General features: G+C 43.4%; 1 protein-coding gene across 1 annotated transcript in view; it reads left to right on the top strand.

The window, feature by feature from the left end:
• SDHA (succinate dehydrogenase complex flavoprotein subunit A) overlaps positions 1-20,972 on the top strand; it is a 373,951-nt gene that overhangs the window by 28,393 nt on the left and 324,586 nt on the right. Inside the window, exon 2 of the mRNA XM_044293667.1 lies at positions 14,272-14,361. Within this exon, the coding sequence (XP_044149602.1) occupies positions 14,272-14,361 (90 nt within the window). The remainder of the gene's footprint in view (positions 1-14,271; positions 14,362-20,972) is intronic.

Here is a 20,972-nt window from a genome sequence, read left to right as displayed (position 1 = left end):
TCTTACTTGTGTGACCAGAGAAGAGTCATATTTTCAAGCTCTGACTCATCTCGGGTTAATTTGCATATGTATAAAATCGTTTGTTTTTTACACCATAAAAGCACACAGAGCTATGGGGACTGGGTATTGCGGATGTGCTAGTGGCCATCTAGCAGCCCATGTCCTCAGCTCTATACCCAAAATCCAGGTGACTGGTTCCCTTTAAATATTTATTTTTTTCTCCAATGTATTCACTGAGGAAAATAAACTGACAGATGACATGCAGAATGTAAAAAAAAAATCCCCATTAAAAGTGTCCTGTCTGACCCAGGAAGAAGTACATCAGTGACTTAAAAAGATTAAAATAGACAAATCGCCAGGACCGGATGGCATACACCCCCGTATCCTAAAGGAATTAAGTAATGTCATAGCCAGACCCTTATTTCTGATATTTACAGACTCTATAATGACAGGGAATGTCCCACAGGATTGGCACATGGCAAATGTGGTGCCAATATTCAAAAAGGGTCCAAAAACAGAGCCTGGAAACTATAGGCCGGTAAGTTTAACATCTGTTGTGGGTAAACTGTTTGAAGGTTTTCTGAGAGATGCTATATTAGAGCATCTCAATGGAAATAAGCAAATAACGACATATCAGCATGGCTTTGTGAGGGATCGGTCATGTCAAACTAATTTAATCAGTTTCTATGAGGGAGTAAGTTCTAGACTTAACAGCGGCGAATCAATGGATGTCGTATATCTGGACTTCTCCAAAGCATTTGACACTGTACCACATAAAAGGTTAGTATATAAAATGAGAATGCTCGGACTGGAAAACGTCTGTATGTGGGTAAGTAACTGGCTCAGTGATAGAAAACAGAGGGTGGTTATTAACGGTACACACTCAGATTGGGTCACTGTCACTAGTGGGGTACCTCAGGGGTCAGTATTGGGCCCTATTCTCTTCAATATATTTATTAATGATCTTGTAGAAGGCTTGCATAGTAAAATATCAATTTTCGCAGATGACACTAAACTGTGTAAAGTAATTTACACTGATGACAGTATACTTCTACAGAGGGATCTGGATAGATTGGAGGCTTGGGCAGATATGTGGCAGATGAGGTTTAACACTGATAAATGTAAAGTCGTGCACATGGGAAGGAAAAATGCAAGTCACCCGTACATACTAAATGGTAAAACACTCGGTAACACTGACATGGAAAAGGATCTAGGAATTTTAATAAACAGCAAACTAAGCTGCAGAAACCAGTGTCAGGCGGCTGCTGCCAAGGCCAATAAGATAATGGGTTGCATCAGAAGGGGCATAGAATCCCGTGATAAGAACATAGTCCTACCACTTTACAAATCACTAGTCAGACCACACATGGAGTACTGTGTACAGTTCTGGGCTCCTGTAAACAAGGCAGACATAGCAGAGCTGGAGAGGGTCCAGAGGAGGGCATCTAAAGTAATAACTGGAATAGGGCAACTACAGTACCCTGAAAGATTATTGAAATTAGGGCTATTCACTTTTGAAAAAAGACGACTGAGGGGAGATCTAATTAATATGTATAAATATATCAGGGGTCAGTAGAGAGATCTATCCCATCAGCTATTTATCCCCAGGACTGTGACTGTGACGAGGGGACATCCTCTGCGTCTGGAGGAAAGAAGGTTTGTACACAAACATAGAAGAGGATTCTTTACGATAAGAGCTGTGAGACTATGGAACTCTGCCTGAGGAGGTGGTGATGGTGAGTACACTAAAGGAATTCAAGAGGGGCCTGGATGTATTTCTGGAGCGTAATAATATTACAGGCTATAGCTACTAGAGAGGGGTCGTTGATCCAGGGAGTTATTCTGATTGGAGTCGGGAAGGAATTTTGGGGAAAATTGGCTTCTACCTCAGTTTTGTTTTTGTTTTTTTTGGATATATATATATATATATATATATATATATATATATATATATATATATATATATATATATATATATATATATATATATATATATATTCTTTCCATGATTATGGGGGAAGCAATCTTCCCTGCTTTGCTGTCAACATTTAGAACTATGGCTGAAATATTGACTGGTGTTCATGCAACTTTTTTCATATTTTCCCCTGCAATAGTATATGCTTCAGTAATGTGTATGCTGTCACAGTAATCATGTTTACTGTAGTCTCGCCATGTAAACATTCAGGTTGAGTAGATGATCACAAATCTGTAGACTATCAGCTTGGAGTGCAAAACAATGTTGATTTAAAATCTGTGTGTAATTGAATTGTCTAAGAGCTGTACAAACAGTTACTAATATAGCCTTTGATATTCAATGTAATTTGCTATATTTTATAAACCATGCAGATCTTCTGTCCTGTCCATAAGATGGCGGCTGATGGAGGGTTGTGATCAGGCAGCACCTACATGTGATGTCTCGTGCATTCAAAGACTGCACTTGCACTAAACTCCCAACAGTGAAGTACAGATGATAGCTGCAGTGTATTTGAATGGCAAAGACGTCACATGGAGGTGATATGCCTGGTCAGATAGATTGGCATACAAGGGGGCATACCTTATGAAATATAGAAGAAAATAGTGCAGAATTAAAAAAAAAGGCTATGTTACTAATCAGTGTTGAGCGAAGCGAGCTTCGGATCATAAATCCAAAGTCGCTTCGTTTGAATGCTGTATGGAGATCCATCTCTGTACAGCATTCAAATGTATGGGCTTTGCGGAGGTGAAGTTCGTTATGTCTGAAGTCGCACAAGACTTTAAGTAACTTCAGACTTTGATTTTTCAACTTGAAAACTATTTTAAAACGTCCGACAAAAGTCCAAAGTTATGTCCGAAGTCTCACAGGACTTTGTTGAATAACGAATTTCACCTCCTTTAGAACCCTTACATTTAAATGCTGTATTGAGACGGGCCTCCCTACAGTATTCAAAAGACGCGACGTTAGTCAAACGCTTGCTTCGCTCAACACTAATAATCTCGCAAACACATTAGTCAACAGTACCAAGAAAGTGGCCAAGCTCTTTAAACGTGTGACCCATACTTGTATTTGAAGCTATCTTTAAGGTACAACTACAGAGGGTGGATTTTCTGCAGCAGAGGCATTACACTGCTGAAAGTTTGTCACAGATTATGCTGCAGGGTTTCAGCTTATTTCACTCTCTGCATTGCAAACTGTAAAATCCACAGCATAAATTGACATTCTGCTGCTTTCAGGCGTCGAGTCCATTTTTGCAGATTTTATTTTTTATTTTTATTTTTTATGCCGCTTGTGGATGAGATTTACTGAAATACAAGTGATTGGCTGGATTACTTGTCGCTAAACTAAAAGTTCAAATGTTTTATTTTATGTAAGGGCTATTTATATACCCAAATGGTAAAATAATCACAGATAAAACAATATGAAAAACCCCAGATCTCCAGTCATTTATCTTTTTAAGTGCTTCAAATGATAGCAACCGCAGCATCTGAGCAGTTGGACTGAGGGCGATCTCTCAGTCCTCCGATCATCTTTCCCTCGTGGCAAAATCGGGACGTTCTGATCGGTTGCTACGACAGGGCTTAATAGCAGATTTCCCATAGACTGCAATTAAATGAAAGTAAAATAAAAATTAAAACCAAGGTTTCGAAACATATGAACTATAAAATTATTAAAGTATTAATCCATTACAATAAATACTATGAAGGAAAAAAAAATGGCAGAAATTGAGTGATCAAAAAGTCATTTACCTCAGAATGGTACCAATAAAAACTAAAGCTTGCCCCTAAAAAAGAAAACCCCCATAGCTCTCTAGATGGAAATATAAGACGGGTATGAATGTAGGACAATAGTGATGCAAAGACGGAGGAGGGGAGGGGCTTTGGCCACTGCGCCACCAATGATAACTAACGTTGAACACATTACAAATGCAGGTGGCGTCAGAAACACGTTGCCGGCACCCTGCCTCTGACAGGACGCTGCAATCCGCAGCAGTTAACTCTTCAGGTGCGACACCTGAGGTGTTAATTGCCGCGGATTGCAGTGCCCTGTCAGAGGTCGGGTGCTAACAATTAGGGATCGACCTATTATCGGATTTACCGATATTATCGGCCGATATTCAGGATTTTGAACACCATCGGTATCGGCATTTATTTTGCCGATATTCCGATAGCGTATGGGGAACACAGATCGCGCTGCTGACAGCGCTCTCCGTGTTCCCTCAGCAGCAGCACAGGGGAGAAGGAGCAGTGTCTCCTCCCCCTGTGCTGCTGCCGCCAATGAGAGGGCAGGGGACAAGAGGAGGGGAGGAGCTATAGCCACTGCGCCACCAATGAAGCTTAATTTATTATTTATTCATATACAGGAGGCGGGAGCTGCAGTATCACATAGCCGGCTCCCGGCCTCTATGAGCTGTAGCTGCGATCTGCGGTAGTTAACTCCTCACGTGCCGCGGATCGCAGCTACAGCTCATAGAGGTCGGGAGCCGGCTATGTGATTCTGCAGCCAGCTCCCGCCTCCTGTATATGAATAAATTAGAGATTAAGCTTCATTGGTGGCGCAGTGCGCCCCCCCAAGCCCCCCAGTACTAAGCATTGGTGGCGCAGTGCGCCCCCCCTCCTCCCCAGTATTAACCAGTGGTGGCTTATAGGGCCCCCCCACCCCAGTCGCAGTGCGCCCCCCCCCCCCCCCACAGGATCCCCTCTCCCCTGCTCCTCCGATCGGAGCCCCAGCAGTGTAATGCTGGGGCTCCGATCGGTTACCATGGCAGCCAGGACGCTATTGAAGCCCTGGCTGCCATGATAAGCTCCATGCTGCTGTGTGCACAAAGCACACAGCAGCAGGGACAGCGTGAGCTCCTATTCACCCTGATAGATCTCTATCAGGGTGAATAGGACAAGGGTTCTAGTCCCTAAGGGGGCTAAAAGTTAGTTAAAAAAAAAAAAAAAAGTTACAAAAATAAAAACACCAAAATATTAAATATAAATGAAAAAGAAAGATTTACAAAAAAAGTAAAATACACATCAACAATAAACATTAATTTTCAGCAGATTTGAGGGAATTTTATTTTATTTTTCAAAAATGAAAATTCCCAGAATATCTGTATAAATTATCGGCTATCGGCCTGAAAGTTCACAAATTATCGGTATCGGCCCTAAAAAATCAATATCGGTCGATCCCTACTAACAATGTGTTTCTGCCGCCGGCTGTATTTGTATATTAGAAGTTAATTATCATTGGTGGCGCAGTGCCCCCCCCCCTCCCTCTCCACAGTATTAAAAACATTGGTGGCGCAGCCCCCCTTCCCAGTATTAAAATAATTGGTGGCAGTGGCCACAGAGTCCCCTCGCCTCCTCTCATTGGTGGCAGTGGCAGCTTCTAATCGGAGCCCCAGAAGTGTAATTGCGGGGCTCCAATCGGTTACCATGGCAGCCAGGACGCTACTGAAGCCCTGGCTGCCATGGTCAGCTCCCTGCTGCGCTGTGTACTATGCACAAGGCAGTAGGGAGAGTGTAAAGTCCTATTCACCCTAATAGAGCTCTATTAGGGTGAATATTCAAGGGATTAAAAGATCCCAGGTTCTAGCCCCTAAGGGGGAAATGGTTATTTATATTTTTTACAGTTTTTAAATATATGTATGTGTGTGTGTATATGTATGTGTGTGTGTGTGTGTGTGTGTGTGTATATATGTGTATATATATATATATATATATATATACTATACATACATACATACATACATACATACATACATATACACACACACTGAAATATTAAGTATAAATCACCCCCTTTCCCAATATTTATATAAAATATATAAACAATAAATAAAATATTACATATCACCAACGTCCGAAAAGTCCAAACTATTAAAATATAAAAAAATATCTCCTAAGCGGTGAATGCTGTTTAAAAAAAAAAAATGCACGACTCACCAATTTTTTATTTTTTTGGGTCACAAAAAATTGTATAGGACTGTCTGATTATGGACGTTCCATAAAATGCTGAATGCACGCATTTTATTTTTTTCGCGTGGTATAGAGTATCGCAATACTTTTTTTATAGTATCGAAACCGAATCAAAATTTTGGTATCGAAACAACCCTAATGCTGTTCATAGTCCATCCTGCACTGATGAATGGCAGGAAAAGTCTAAGAAGTATTGGTACACCATGGACGTTTCCCAGGGTGCGGGTGCCCACAGATAGGGCTCTGAGTGCCACCTCTGGCACCCGTGCCATAGGTTCGCCATCACTGACCTAGGGAATACAATAAAAAAGACTCCAATATTGTATTTTCTTTTTCTTTTTTTCTTTTCTTTTTATTTCACTCCCCAAAGCAGGCCTGACTGTTTGGCCTCTTTTACATGGGCGTCATGTTTTTTTGCCCGGGTATGATGCGGGTGCGTTGCGGGAAAATGCATGATTTTTCCACGCGAGTGCAAAACATTGTAATGCGTTTTGCACGTGCGTGAGAAAAATCGGCATGTTTGGTACCCAAACCCGAACTGTCGTCTTCTTTGCTGCGCACTGGAATAGGACCTTTGATGTCACTGCTCATCACATGGTCCAATCACCATGGAGAGGGACCATGTGATGTGACGTCACCACAGGTCCTTAGCCGGCAGCTCAACGTTACAGAAAAAGACAGAGATCCGCAACTACGTGATCAAGTGGACTCATGAGTTAGTTTATTATTTTTTTTAACCCCTCCATCACTATTTTACTTTGCATTCTGTATTCAGAATGCTATTATTTTCCCTTAGAACCATGTTATAAGGGAAAATAATACAGATCGGGTCCCCAGCCCGATCGTCACCTAGCAACCATGCGTGAAGATCTCACTGCATCCGCACTTGCTTGCGATTTTCACGCAGCCCCATTAACTTCTATGGGGCCTGCGTTGCGTGAAAAACGCAGCATATAGAGCTTGCTGCGATTTTCACGCAACGCACAAGTGATGCGTGAAAATCACCGCTCATGCGCACAGCCCCATAGAAAATGAATGGGTCAGGATTCAGTGTGAGTGCAATGCGTTCAACTCTCGCATTGCATCCTCGCGGAATACTTGCCTGTGTGAAAGAGGCCTTCTGGGAAAGCCGGGCGTAGAAGGAAAAACAAATAAAAAAAATATAATTGGCTGCATCCTTAACCCATAGAGCAGGGCTCGACAAATCCCAGGTCGCCATGGCGACCAGGAATTTAGTCCTGGCGCTTGGGTATTTGTCAGCCCAGGCGATGGGTGCGGAGCTGCCGTTCTGTCCAGAGGCAGCACCGTTTGAAACAGCTCCTCAGTCTGAGTCAGTGATTCACAGCACACAATAGCAGAGACGCTGGCAGCAGGGAGGGGAGGGACTCGGGAGGAGTGTAATCTGATCCTAGAGTGGAAGCTGGCTTCTGCCAGCCCCTCCCCTCCCGCCCACCAACCAATCAGAGCTGAGGCTAGGCAAGCCTTAGCAGCTCTGAGTCTGAGTCACTGACACAAGTACAGGGAGTCTAAGGCTACTTTCACACTTGCGTTTAGAGCGGATCCGCCCAGACGGATCCGCTCATATAATGCAGACTATGGGATCCGTTCAGAACGAATCCGTCTGCATTATATTGTAGAAAAAATTCTAAGTGTGAAAGTAGCTTTAGACGGATCCGTCCCCCGATGACTTTTCAATGTAAAGTCTGGACGGATCCGCTTGAAAATTGAGCCATATAGTGTCAAATTCTAACGGATCCGTCCCTATTGACTTACATTGTAAGTCTGGACGATTCCGTTTGCCTTCGCATGGCCAGGCGGACACCCGAATGCGGCAAGCAGCGCTCGGGTGTCCGCCTGCTGAGCGGAGCGGAGGCCAAACGCTGCCAGACTGATGCATTCTGAGCGGATCCGCATCTACTCAGAATGCATTAGGGCTGGACGGATGCGTTCGGGGCCGCTTGTGAGAGCCTTTAAACGGAACTCGCAAGTGGAGCCCCGAACGCAATGTGAAAGTAGCCTAAGAAAGAATCGAATGAGTCACAGGTTAAAAGAATCTAAAGATCCGACTTAGAGACTCATTCGATTTTTGAGTTAAAAGAACAGTCAGTCAGAGTAGACTCTAGAACATTTTACACTGAGGCTGTTGGCTGATGCTTTTGTTGCAGCAGTGATGAGATTAAGGGACAGGAGCAGAGAGATAAGAGAAGTGACAGGACACAGTTTAGATTACAGTTTGAATTAACCCTTTAGGATCAAATTGGTTTCTCAAGGAGATATATATGTTAAAGGCATCCCTCCTTCGGTCTCATTCAGTAGCTATATAACTAAGGGTACTTTCACACTTGCGTCAGGACGGATCCGGCAGGCTGTTCACCCTGTCGGATCCGTCCTTCCGCTGTTTCGCCGGACCACCGCTCCGTCCCCATTGACTGTAATGGGTACGGAGCTCCGGCGCAGCACGGCAGTGCATGGCATAAGGCCGCCGGACTAAAAGTACTGCATGTCCAACTTTTTAGTCCGGTGGCCTCTCACTGCGCACTGCCGTGCTGCGCTGGAGCTCCGCGCCCGTCCCCATTATAGTCAATAGGGTCCGGTGGACGGAGCGGCGGAATATGTAACATGGTATACAGCATTATTATTTTTTATTTTTTTTAGCTGGCTCCTAGGTTCCAAGGAAATTTGTCAGCCCTGCCGTAGAGGACCAGTGCCGTACATGTACGACGCTGTGATTGGGCGGGTGCAGAAGATGCGCCCGCCCAATCCGTGGCAGGAGTCCCGCAGTCACCGATAGCCAGACCCCTGCTGCATCCGCACATTAACCCTTGATGTGCCGTGTTCAGTGCTGACTGCGGCACATGCTATCACTTGCTGTGACGGGGACCTGATGGCATGAAGGCAGCACGATGCCTTCCTCAGGCATCGTGGCTCCTTCCAGGAGAGCCTGTGAGATCCAGCCCCCTGAATTAACCTCTTAAGGACCCATGACGTACATGTACATGATCTCTGGCCGTGACTTAAGGACCAGAGAAGTACATGTACGTCATGGTGATTAGGTGGGTGCTATAAAACTATCGCATGACCTAACCCCTCAGGTGAACACAGTCTAAAAATAAAACCTGTGCTAAATAAACCATTTTTTGGTCACCTTACATCATTGAAAGTGCAACACCAAGCGATCAAAAAGGCGTATACACTCCAAAATAGTACTACTATAACAGTCACCTCATAGTAACATAGTACGTAAGGCCGAAAAAAGACATTTGTCCATCCAGTTCGGCCTGTTATCCCGCAAGTTGATCCAGAGGAAGACCCCTCTCTAGTAGCTATAGCCTGTAATATTATTAAGCTCCAGAAATACGTCCAGGGCCCTCTTGAATTCCTTTATTGTACTCACCATCACCACCTCCTCAGGCAGAGAGTTCCATAGTCTCACTGCTCTTACCGTAAAGAATCCTTTTCTATGTTTGTGTACAAACCTTCTTTCCTCCAGACGCACAGGATGTCCCCTGTCACAGTCACAGTCCTGGGGATAAATAGCTGATGGGATAGATCTCTCTACTGACCCCTGATATATTTATACATATTAATTAGATCTCCCCTCAGTCGTCTTTTTTCTAAAGTGAATAACCCTAATTTTGATAATCTTTCAGGGTACTGTAGTTGCCCCATTCCAGTTATTACTTTAGATGCACTCCTCTGGACCTTCTCCAGCTCTGCTATGTCTGCCTTGTTTACAGGAGCCCAGAACTGTACACAGTACTCCATGTGTGGTCTGACTAGCGATTTGTAAAGTGGTAGGACTATGTTCTTATCACGGGAATCTATGCCCCTTCTGATGCAACCCATTACCTTGTTGGCCTTGGCAGCAGCTGCCTGACACTGGTTTTTGCAGCTTAGTGTGCTGTTTATTAAAATTCCTAGATCCTTTTCCATGTCAGTGTTATCGAGTGTTTTACCATTTAGTATGTACGGTTGACTTGCATTTTTCCTTCCCATGTGCATAACTTTACATTTATCAGTGTTAAACCCCATCTGCCACTTATCTGCCCAAGCCTCCAGTCTATCCAGATCCCTCTGTAGTAGTATACTGTCCTCATCAGTGTAAATTACTTTATACAGTTTAGTGTCATCTGCGAAAATTGATACTTTACTATGCAAGCCTTTTTTCATCCCGCAAAAAATGAGCCCCTACCTAAGTTTTACACACTATCATTTTTTAAACAAAAAAAAATCATGTTTTAGTGTCTCCATAATCTGAGAGCCGAAGTTTTTTCAGTTTTTGGGCGATTATCTTAGGTAGGGTATCATTTTTGCGGGATGAGATGACGGTTTGCTTGGGGTGCGTATGACTTTTTGATCGCTTGCTATTACAATTTTTGTGATGTAAGATAACAAAAAAAGGCTTTTTTGACAGTTTTTTAATTTTTTACGGTAGTACGGTATTCACCTGATAGTTTTTATAGAGCGGGTTATTATGGACGCGGCGATACCTAATGTCTACTTTTTTTTATTTATGTATTGCCATGTCCGTAATAACCAGGTGAATACTGTAAAAAAATGAAAAATAAAAATGTAATAGAAAGCGATCAAAAAGTCATATGCACCCTATAATAGTACCAATCAAACTGTCATCTCATCCCCAAAAAAATGAGCCCCTACACAAGACAGTCGCCCAAAATATAAATAAAACTACAGCTTTCAGAATGGGGAGCCACTAAAAATAATTTTATTTTTTTATTTTTATGCTTTATTATGTAAAACTGAAACAACCAACAAATTTTTTTTTATATTTGGTCGCGTCCAGAACAACCTGCTCAATAAAATTACCACATGATGTAACCTGTCAGATGAATGTTATAAATAATAAAATAGATATTTATATTTTTGTGAGGCACGGTAACAAGAAATAGCTATTTTGGCACAGTTTTTATTTTTTGTTATTTACAACATTCATCTGACAGGTTAGATCATGTGGTATTTTTATAGAGCAGGTTGTTACGGACGCAACAATACCGAATATGACAATTTTCTTTAGTGTCTCCACATTCTGAAAGCCATAGTCTTATTTATTTTTTGGGCGACTGTCTTGTGTAGGAGCTCATTTTTTTTGCAGGATGAGATGACTGTTTGTTTGGCACTATTTTGGGGTGCGTATGACCTTTTGATCGCTTGCTATTACACTTTTTGTGATGTAAGGTGACAAAAAATTCATTTTGTCAGTTCATCTGAGGGGTTAGGTCATGTGATATTTTTATAGAGCAGGTTCTTATGGATGTAGCAATACCTAATATGTATGCTTTTTTATTTACTTAAGTTTTACACAATGGCAGCATTTTTGAAACAAAAAAATGATGTTTTAGTGTCTCCATATTCTGAGCCATAGTTTTTATTTTTTGGGCGATTGGCTTAGGTAGGGTCTAATTTTTTGCAGGATGAGGTGACTGGTGCTATTTTGGGGGGCATACGCCTTTTTGATCCCTTGCTGTTGCACTTTTTGTGATGTAAGGTGACAAAAATTTTTATTTTTTGGGGGTATTTATCGGACAGGGTGGATCATGTGATAGAGCCAGGTCATTACGGACGGGGTGATACATAATGTGTTTTTTTTTTTCCTTCTGTTTTTATTATAAAATAAGGGGAAAGGGGCGTTTTTTTCTTTTTTACTTTACTTTATTAATTTTATTAAACTTTTTTTTTTTTTTTTTCTTTTATTTCGGATGTTCACTTTTGGGGGTTTGATTCCCTCAGCAATGCATTACAATACAGGGTGGGCCATTTATATGGATACACCTTTAATAAAATGGGAATGGTTGGTGATATTAACTTCCTGTTTGGCACATTAGTGTGTGAAGAGGGTTGCATTGACAATCCAACACAATAGGCAGCACATTGAACACATTTTATAAGTGGTCAGAAACTTGTAAATAACTCAGGAAAGAATAAAGTTGCGTTAAAACCAAGCACACCATTGTTTTTCTTGTGAAATTCCCAATAAGTTTGATGTGTCACATGACCCTCTTCCTATAGAAAAAAAACAAAAGTTGGATTCAAAATGGCCGCCATGGTCACCACCCATCTTAAAGTTTCCCCCCCTCACATATACTAATCATATAAATGGCCCACTCTGTACATCTGAATTGTAATGCATTGCCTGTTAGTGTACACAGAGCAATACACTAACAGGTTGCCTTGGAGACCCAGCATGAGGCTGGATATCCTCAGCTCCCATAGAAGGCAGTTCCCGATGTCGTGCAAGGCATTGGGCAGCCTCTGCATGGCTGCCTTCTGAGACATCAGAGTCCCCGCCACGGCAGCGCGGAGACTCAATGGGATCCTTCAAACACAAACCCCTTCTTAGTCATGGTAGCGGCATAGAAGGGGTTAATCCCCAGCAATGGCCGATACGGGGTGGTCATAGGACCCCACTCTGCATTGACTCAGGGTGCCTGCTGATTTATTTCAGAAGGCACCCAGTTCCGTTCACGGCATGCCGCGTGGCGGTAATCAGAAAAAAAGTGATCACCACATAAAGTGTGTCACTTTGTGGTGATAACTTTAACCTCTTGTCAGATTTGCAAAATTGATCCTGGTCCTTAAAGGGAACCTGTCCTGTGGATATTTGATCATAATCTAACTAATTATATACAATCATTAACTACTAAAAAGTGCCTTAGATGTATTCACCTACTGGAGTGACAGATGGTTACCTCATAATAGACACACAAAAATGCCACATGCAGCATGCTAATGAACTGATTTGAGTCCGGCGTGATGTCATGGAGTCCTGTGTATATTTAATTCAGAGCTATAGCCACTCCCCTGCCCACCTGCTGCTGATTCCTATGGAAACAAACTGTCATTCTGAATATTTATGACTCATCATTATCAGCTGGAGCTTTTCAATACAAGATGTTGGCAGATTGACTGGGTCAATTAAAGAAAGTGACCCAGCATTTTGCTAAGTGAATCAGTCACTTATTTATGTTGCCCTTAGTTAGGACACCATAAAACTGGTGAATGGTTCCCTTTAAGGTGAAAAATGGCAGGGTCCTGAAGGGGTTGTCTCACTGCAAGTGGCATTTCTCATATACATAAAGTTAATACGAGACACTTATTAGACTATAGTGATTGTCCATATTGCCTTCTTTGCAGGCTTGATTAAAATGTTTCCATCACATTATACACTGCTTGTTTCCATGGTTACGACCAACCTGTAAACTAGCACTTGGTGGCTGCGCTTGCACACTATAGGAAAAAGCGACCGCCTGTCTGGTGGCCAGGACCATAAGAGCGCACATAAGCTTGCTAGTTCTTTTTCCTATATTGGGCAAGCACGGCCACCGCTGATGGATTTTAGAGTGATTGTAACCATGGAAACGAGCAGTGTATGTTATGATGGAAAAATTAATCCAGCCAATAAAGGAAGTATATGGATAATACATTAGTAAGTGCCTTGTATTTTTTTTCTCTACATAATAAATACTATTTGCTGAAGTGAGACAACCCATTTAAAGGGCACCTGTCGCCATGAAAATGCAATGTAAGCTATAGGCACAGGCACCATTATACAGCAGGAGACGAGCACAATTGTAAAACAGTAAAACTGCTCATTCTTGGCTTTGAGGTGGACCTATCGGCAATGGACAGCCTTCCCTTTGATTGTGCTTACAGAGATGGCTAGATCACCTAAACTGTATTGTCAACCTGCTTGGCTCCTCCTGCTCTGACATGCTGTCTGCAGTTCAAACACAATGTTCAACCGCACAGGTTCCCTTTAAAAGGTAATACCCATCTCAGACATTGATGGCATATCTCTAGGACATGCCTTCGACGTCATATAGGTGCGGGGCCCACAACTATCTCCCGAATGGGACCCCCGAAGTGGAGAGCGTGCATGCACAGTTGCCCAAGCTCGGCTATTTTTGGAACTTCCGTAGAGGTAAATGGAGGGTGATAGCACTTGCATGATGTGCTCTCCTTCACGTTGGGGGGGTTGTTCTGGAGATAGGTGCAGGCCCCACCTCCTGTAACTTCTCCTATCTGACATTGGTGGGATGTCCTAGGGGTATGCCATGAACACCTTGCCAATCGCCTGATGGTACCTGGTCCCTGCCACCAGATAAGCAGCAAGATGGCTATATATGTACAGTAATTGTCTATCTTTTACTTAAATGGAACCTGTCATCAACTTTATGCTGACCATACTGAGGGTTGAATAAAGTTGAGATTCTCTTTAATTCTGTATAGTTGGACTGAAACTGTAGGTAGTAAAAGTTAGTTTTTTTGTCTTGTAAAATCTTTTTACATAACCAACTATTATATCTCTTCTAGAAATTGGCCTCCGTGTCTCATGCATTAACTCGGTATTTACACTTCACTTTGTATGGCAAGAAGAATGCATCTGCTAAAGTCTCTGATTCGGTAAGTTTTTAACTTTGCCTGAAATATTTTTTGCTGAACTGTGTGGTCAGCTTAACTTTATAGTTCAGTAAAGCACTACGTATTTCTGTGTTGATTGAAACTATGATGAGGAATTTGGAAATTGCTTTGCCTCAAACTTATGAGCTATAGCTATGTTTATAGCCCAGTTCTAAATTTAACCTGTAGAGGACCAGTGCTGTACATATACTGCACTCCCGGAGTAACTTGAGTACCAGCACAGTACATGTACGGCACGAGGCCCGCTGGGCTCTGGGGGAAAATCGCACGGGGACCGGAGCGCGATGGCTGCTAAGTGCAGCATCGGCTATTTCACCCCCAGCTCCGTGCGCTGTGATGTGCCACATCTGCTGCAGTGATTTACATTATATATCTATATATCTATATAATATCAGTACAGACCAAAAGTTTGGACACACCTTCTCATTCAAAGAATTTTCTTTATTTTCATGACTATGAAAATTGTAGATTCACACGGAAGGCATCAAAACTATGAATTAACACATGTGGAATTATATACATAACAAAAAAGTGTGAAACAACTGAAAATATGTAATATTCTAGGTTCTTCAAAGTAGCCACCTTTTGCTTTGATTACTGCTTTGCACACTCTTGGCATTCTCTTGATGAGCTTCATAGGTAGTCACCTGAAATGGTTTTCACGTCACAGGTGTGCCCTGTCAGGTTTAATAAGTGGGATTTCTTGCCTTATAAATGGGGTTGGGACCATCAGTTGCGTTGTGGAGAAGTCAGGTGGATACACAGCTGATAGTCCTACTGAATAGACTGTTAGAATTTGTATTATGGTAAGAAAAAAGCAGCTAAGTAAAGAAAAACGAGTGGCCATTATTACTTTAAGAAATGAAGGTCAGTCAGTCCGAAAAATTGGGAAAACTTTGAAAGTGTCCCCAAGTGCAGTCACAAAAACCATCAAGCGGTACAAAGAAACTGGCTCGCATGCCGACCGCCCCAGGAAAGGAAGACCAAGAGTCACCTCTGCTGCGGAGGATAAGTTCATCCGAGTCACCAGCCTCAGAAATCGCAGGTTAACAGCAGCTCAGATTAGAGACCAGGTCAGTGCCACACAGAGTTCTAGCAGCAGACACATCTCTAGAACAACTGTTAAGAGCAGACTTTATGAATCAGGCCTTCATGGTAGAATATCTGCTAGGAAACCACTGCTAAGGACAGGCAACAAGCAGAAGAGACTTGTTTGGTCTAAAGAACACAAGGAATGGACATTAGACCAGTGGAAATCTGTGCTTTGGTCTGGTGAATCCAAATTTGAGATCTTTGTTTCCAACAGCCGTGTCTTTGTGTGACGCAGAAAAGGTGAACGGATGGACTCTACATGCCTGGTTCCCACCGTGAAGCATGGAGGAGGAGGTGTGATGGTGTGGGGGTGCTTTGCTGGTGACACTGTTGGGGATTTATTCAAAATTAAAGGCATACCGAACCAGCATGGCTACCACAGCATCTTGCAGCGGCATGCTATTCCATCCGGTTTGCGTTTAGTTGGACCATAATTTATTTTTCAACAGGACAATGACCCCAAACACACCTCCAGGCTGTGTAAGGGCTATTTGACCATGAAGGAGAGTGATGGGGTGCTGCACCAGATGACCTGGCCTCCACAGTCACTGGACCTGAACCCAATCGAGATGGAAATTTTCAGTTGTTTCACACTTTTTTGTTATGTATATAATTCCACATGTGTTTTTTCATAGTTTTGATGCCTTCAGTGTGAATCTACAATTTTCATAGTCATTAAAATTAAGAAAACTCTTTGAATGAGAAGGTGTCCAAACTTTTGGTCTGTACTGTATGTGTGTGTGTATACATACATACATACATACATACATGACAAATGACGAGGCAGCACTTCCAGCTTTCAGTGACGGGGTGAAGACCCCAAAACAACTTTAATCTAGCAACGTTTCGGCCTACTCAATGAGGCCTTTATCAAGCTACATAACAGTGCATATTAACAGGTATATATACCCACAATTCATTACAAACCAATTACAATCAGTGACTACACATGTCATCAATTGGGTCACATGATCACATTGTCACGTGACATTTGTGCGTGGTAAACATTAATAAGTGATTCATACAAAAAGTATAGCAACTACAAATAGTGGTCATACAAAAATACAATGAATATATGCATTAACAATTATAATATGTACGTCCATCTAACTACACAGAGTTTATGTCCCTTACGTCCATAACATCAGAACGTACATAAAGTGCAAATGTGCTCAGTGCATAAAGGGTTAAAAAACATTTAGCCATGATGCAGCTGCATCGTATCTATACTTAAAAACAACCTGATGGAGCTCACCGTCCTTGGGCCCATAGTACCAGCCAGCGTTGGCGTCCCCCAATCTGCATTGCGCATGCTCCAGGTCAGACGTCACTGGTCCCGCCCACGACGTCACCGCGCACCTGCGTGCCAGCTCCATGGACCGCAGTGTCATCCAATGGAGCGCATCGCAGGCGCAGCAGTGCAGAGGGGAGGAGGGCCAGGTCATGTGACACGGTACATGTCACGCAGCTACAAGGGGCGTGTTCAGTGTCCAAGGAGATGTGAGATACAGATCTCAATACGGGCGATTGCGGAGGTGCCAAAGTGAATGCTAATGCGTATCAATGCATCGCGCAATACATCAACCACCTCACTGTGTGGAGGGCGAACGGGGGGGGGGGGAGCTAGCAATCTGGTTCGGCCATCTAGGCCAGCGGGGATCGCCTCTTCCCCACCGGGTCCCTGTCACAGTATTCTTTCAGTGTGTGCAATTACAATGGGACAAACCCTTCCCATCTGTCTGCACACGCAAACTGTATTATCGGTGCATATCCACTCACTATCCGGTTTGTGGCAAGTGTAATATCATATATCCACCCATAATATTCACTGCTTGTAAAATAACTTGTCAAATTTCCGCACCCGGGGCGGTAAAGGGCTGCCATGTGGTCAGCCTGTCCCTGTTTGTGCGCAGTCGCTCCCAGGCCCTCTCATGACGACCTGACCTACTTCTGTCGGTCTCTCCTGACTGGACCTCTTCCCTGTCTTAAGTCTCTTCCCTGTCCTAAGTCATAGGGAATCTTGTCAGACTCTCCCAGTCTATGAGTCCCTGCAACGATTGCCTGACCAAAAACTGCGGCCGCCTTTGCCCTCCCAGGGACCCTTCCACGAATGGGGCACTCTCTGCTAGGTCCCGCAGACTACCTCTGGTTGTTGCAACCATGTCCCACTCTTCCTCGGGTCACTCCCAGGACAAGTCTGGAGCTGGTGACAACCCATTTTTCTCTCGGTAACAGAGCATCAGGCAGGCTTTCACCAGACAGATTCCCTCTGGGTGGTTAACGACAAATGTCCGCTGAGGAACCTCTCCTCTCCAGGGTTGGTATCCCCTCTAGTGGACTTTTGCATGGCGCTCCCCTGGCTGCACAAGGTAAGCAACTCTCCACGTGGTTAGCATGCCGGCACATCTACGTGGTGTGCCAGGTACGTACGCCTCCCCCTTAACAGGGGGGTACTTGTACCACTGCCAAATGCTGTACCCAGCACAGCAGCTATTTATCCGTACCAGGGGCTACATTCTACACGCCCTCCTAGTCGGAGAGTGTTCTCGCCAGGTGCTGTAGCTAAAACAGCCATTCTGGTGCTAGCAAGCAACGCGCAACAATATATACAGAGGGAGCCCTGGTTCACCAGAGTGAGTGCCTGTAGCCTTTACAGTAGACTATGCAGCTGTATCACAGCAGCTACATTACTCCTTTCATAGGTAGAGTACCTGTACCATCTTCAGATGCTGTTGTCAGTACACCTGTCTGGTTCTCTGGTGCTCCATCTCCAGAGGCTGTACCATTATCTTATGCTGGGTAGTGTGCACCAAGCTGCCACATTGCTCCCTTTAGAGGTAGAGTACCTGTACCATCTCCCGATTTGCTGTAGCAGTTGCTCCTCTCTGGTTCTATTAAGCACCATGCAGCCCTATTTCTCCCTTACCGGGCCAGAAGCTATTCAGTGCTCCTTTCCTTGTGACCCATGTGGTATGCCTGTATAGCAGTATACAAGCACATATAGGGTATTGCTGTAATCGGGAGAAAATGGGCAATAAACTAGGGGGTACATTTTCTCCAGTTCTCACTTGTGAAAGTGAAAAATGTGGGCCTAAAGTCAATTTTTCAGGAAAAAATAGTAATTTTTCATTTTCACAGCCAATTCCATGAATCACCTTGGAGGTTAAAGTTCTCAGTACACATCTTGAAATATTCCTTGAGGGGTGTAGTTTCCAGAATGGGGTCACTTTTTTTTTTTTTTGGGGGGGGGGGTCCACTTTAGGGGTACTTCAGGGTGTCTTCATATGAGACATAGCTCCCAAAAGCCAATCCTGTAAAATCTGTCCTCCAAAAGGCCTATGGCGCTACTTCCCTTTTGAACCCTGCCATGCATCCATATATCAGTTTTTGAGCACATATGGGGTGTTGGCATATTCGGGGGGAAATGGGGAACAAAATGTGGGGTGCATTTTATCCTGTTTTTCCCTTGTGAAGGTGTAAAATGTGGGTGTATTTTTCAGCAAAATTTTTTTATTTTCACAGCCAAGCGTTTCCTAATTTTGTGAAGCGCCTGATGGATCAAAGTGCTCACTACAAACCTTGAAATATTCCTTGAGGGGTGTAGTTTCCTGAATGGGGTCACTTTTTGTGGGTTTCCACTTTAGGGCCACCTCTGGGTGTCTTAATATGCGACATGGCTCCCAATTGCCGTTCCAGCTAAATCCGTTCTCCAAAAGTCCTATGGTGCTTCTACCACTCTGAAGCCTGCTGTGCGCCCATATATCAGTTTTTGAGCACACATGGGGTATTTCTGTAAACTCCAGATTATGGTTAATAGATTTTGAGATTTGTTTGGCTGTTAACCCTTGATGTGTTGCAGAAAAAATAGATTACATTTTAAAAGCAGTAAAAAAAAAAAAAAAAGGGAGTTTTCATTCTCATGGGACACCTAAAGGGTTAACAAAGTTTGTAAAATCAGTTTGGAATACCTTGAGGGGTGTAGTTTCTAAAATTGGGTGTTTTTTATAGGTGGTTTCTCATATGTAAGCCCCAGAAAGTGATTTCATAACTGAACTGGTCCTGAAAAAATTGACGTTTTAAATGTTCTTAAAAAAAAGATTTGCTTCTAAGCCTTCTAACGCCAAAAAAAACAAAAAAAAAATGTAATTTTCAAAATGATCTAAACATGAAGTAGACACATGGGTAATGTAAAGTAATAACCTTATTTGGAGGTATTGCTATCTATTATAAAAGTAGAGAAATTGAAATTTGGAAATGTGCTAATTTTACATTTTTTGTTTTTGGTAATATTTTTTTATAAATTAAAAATGAAATTTTTCGACTCAAATTTACCACTGTCATGAAGTACAATATGTGGCAAGAAAGCAATCTCGGAATGGCCTGGATATGTAAATAGTTATACAAAATGTGATGCAACATTGCTGTTACATAAATTTCGTTGTGTAAGGCTAGATGTGCACTAGAGTATGGGCTCCAGCAGGCTCTTCTGGCAGGGAACAGACTGCCGAATCTCTCTGCATTCTGACATTGCCAGAACTAATGGGGACCAGAGACGATCCAGCCAGAACAGCCTACCGTATCCCAAATGCTAATGTGCAATTAGCCTAACTGGACCCTAAATGTCAACAATGTAGTTAGGGATTAGGCCTGTGTTTTCTTGTACTTTTTTCCATAGGGGTACACAGACCATGGGTATAGCTTAGAGGTATTAGTAGGAGGGACACTATGCAAATATAAAAGAGAGCTCCTCCTCTGGCTATACCCCCAGGCTCCACCAGGAGGAACCCGGTCTTTGCTTAGTGTGTGGTGAAGGAGGATGACAGGATATTTATTCTACTCCTCCTTTTGTTATTTTCTTCTAGTTGGGGACACAGGTCGGCATAGCGCCTCCCTGGTCCCCCGTGAAGTGTCTGCCGCCGTCTTTTGGATGCTGCCTGGCTGCCTCCATTTTCCCCCAAGAAGACAAGTGGATCTGGGCTCGACCTGTTCGCTCCGGCATCCCACCAGCCCCTGGGTCACCTGCTGCTGTCATCCATCCAGAGCACTGAACTCGGGTGAGTCAGATGTCTGAAGAGGTGAGCCCAGCTGGTATTTATCTGAGGGAGAAGATTTTAGGAGCAGATAAGTATACTACAATCCTCTCTGCTCCAACCCTGCCTGATACCTATGGGCCGCCTGGGTGAATGGAGAATTTGGGTGTATTTTTGTCTGGGGCTCTGGGGCTTTTGGAGACCCTTAATTAGGGGCATCTACTCATACTGGGACTCTCAACCACTCGGCTCCCACTTTTCTATGCAGCATGTCTGTTCTCAGGGCGGTGCCGGCGCCGCTTTCTACAATCGCAGCAGCACACACCAGCGGCGGATCTCCTGCTTCTCGGGGGCCTCCGACACCACTGCAGGGGGTGCCGTACCATTCATTAACCCCCGCTACGCTGCGCTCGGCGCCGGGGGACAGTTTTTTCATATAGCGCAGGGAGTGGAGCGCACGCTCTTTTCGCG

Source organism: Bufo gargarizans, chromosome 5 (genome assembly GCF_014858855.1).
Source record: "Bufo gargarizans isolate SCDJY-AF-19 chromosome 5, ASM1485885v1, whole genome shotgun sequence".
Classification (NCBI taxonomy): Eukaryota; Metazoa; Chordata; class Amphibia; order Anura; family Bufonidae; genus Bufo; species Bufo gargarizans.
This window is presented reverse-complemented; position numbering and strand designations above follow the sequence as displayed.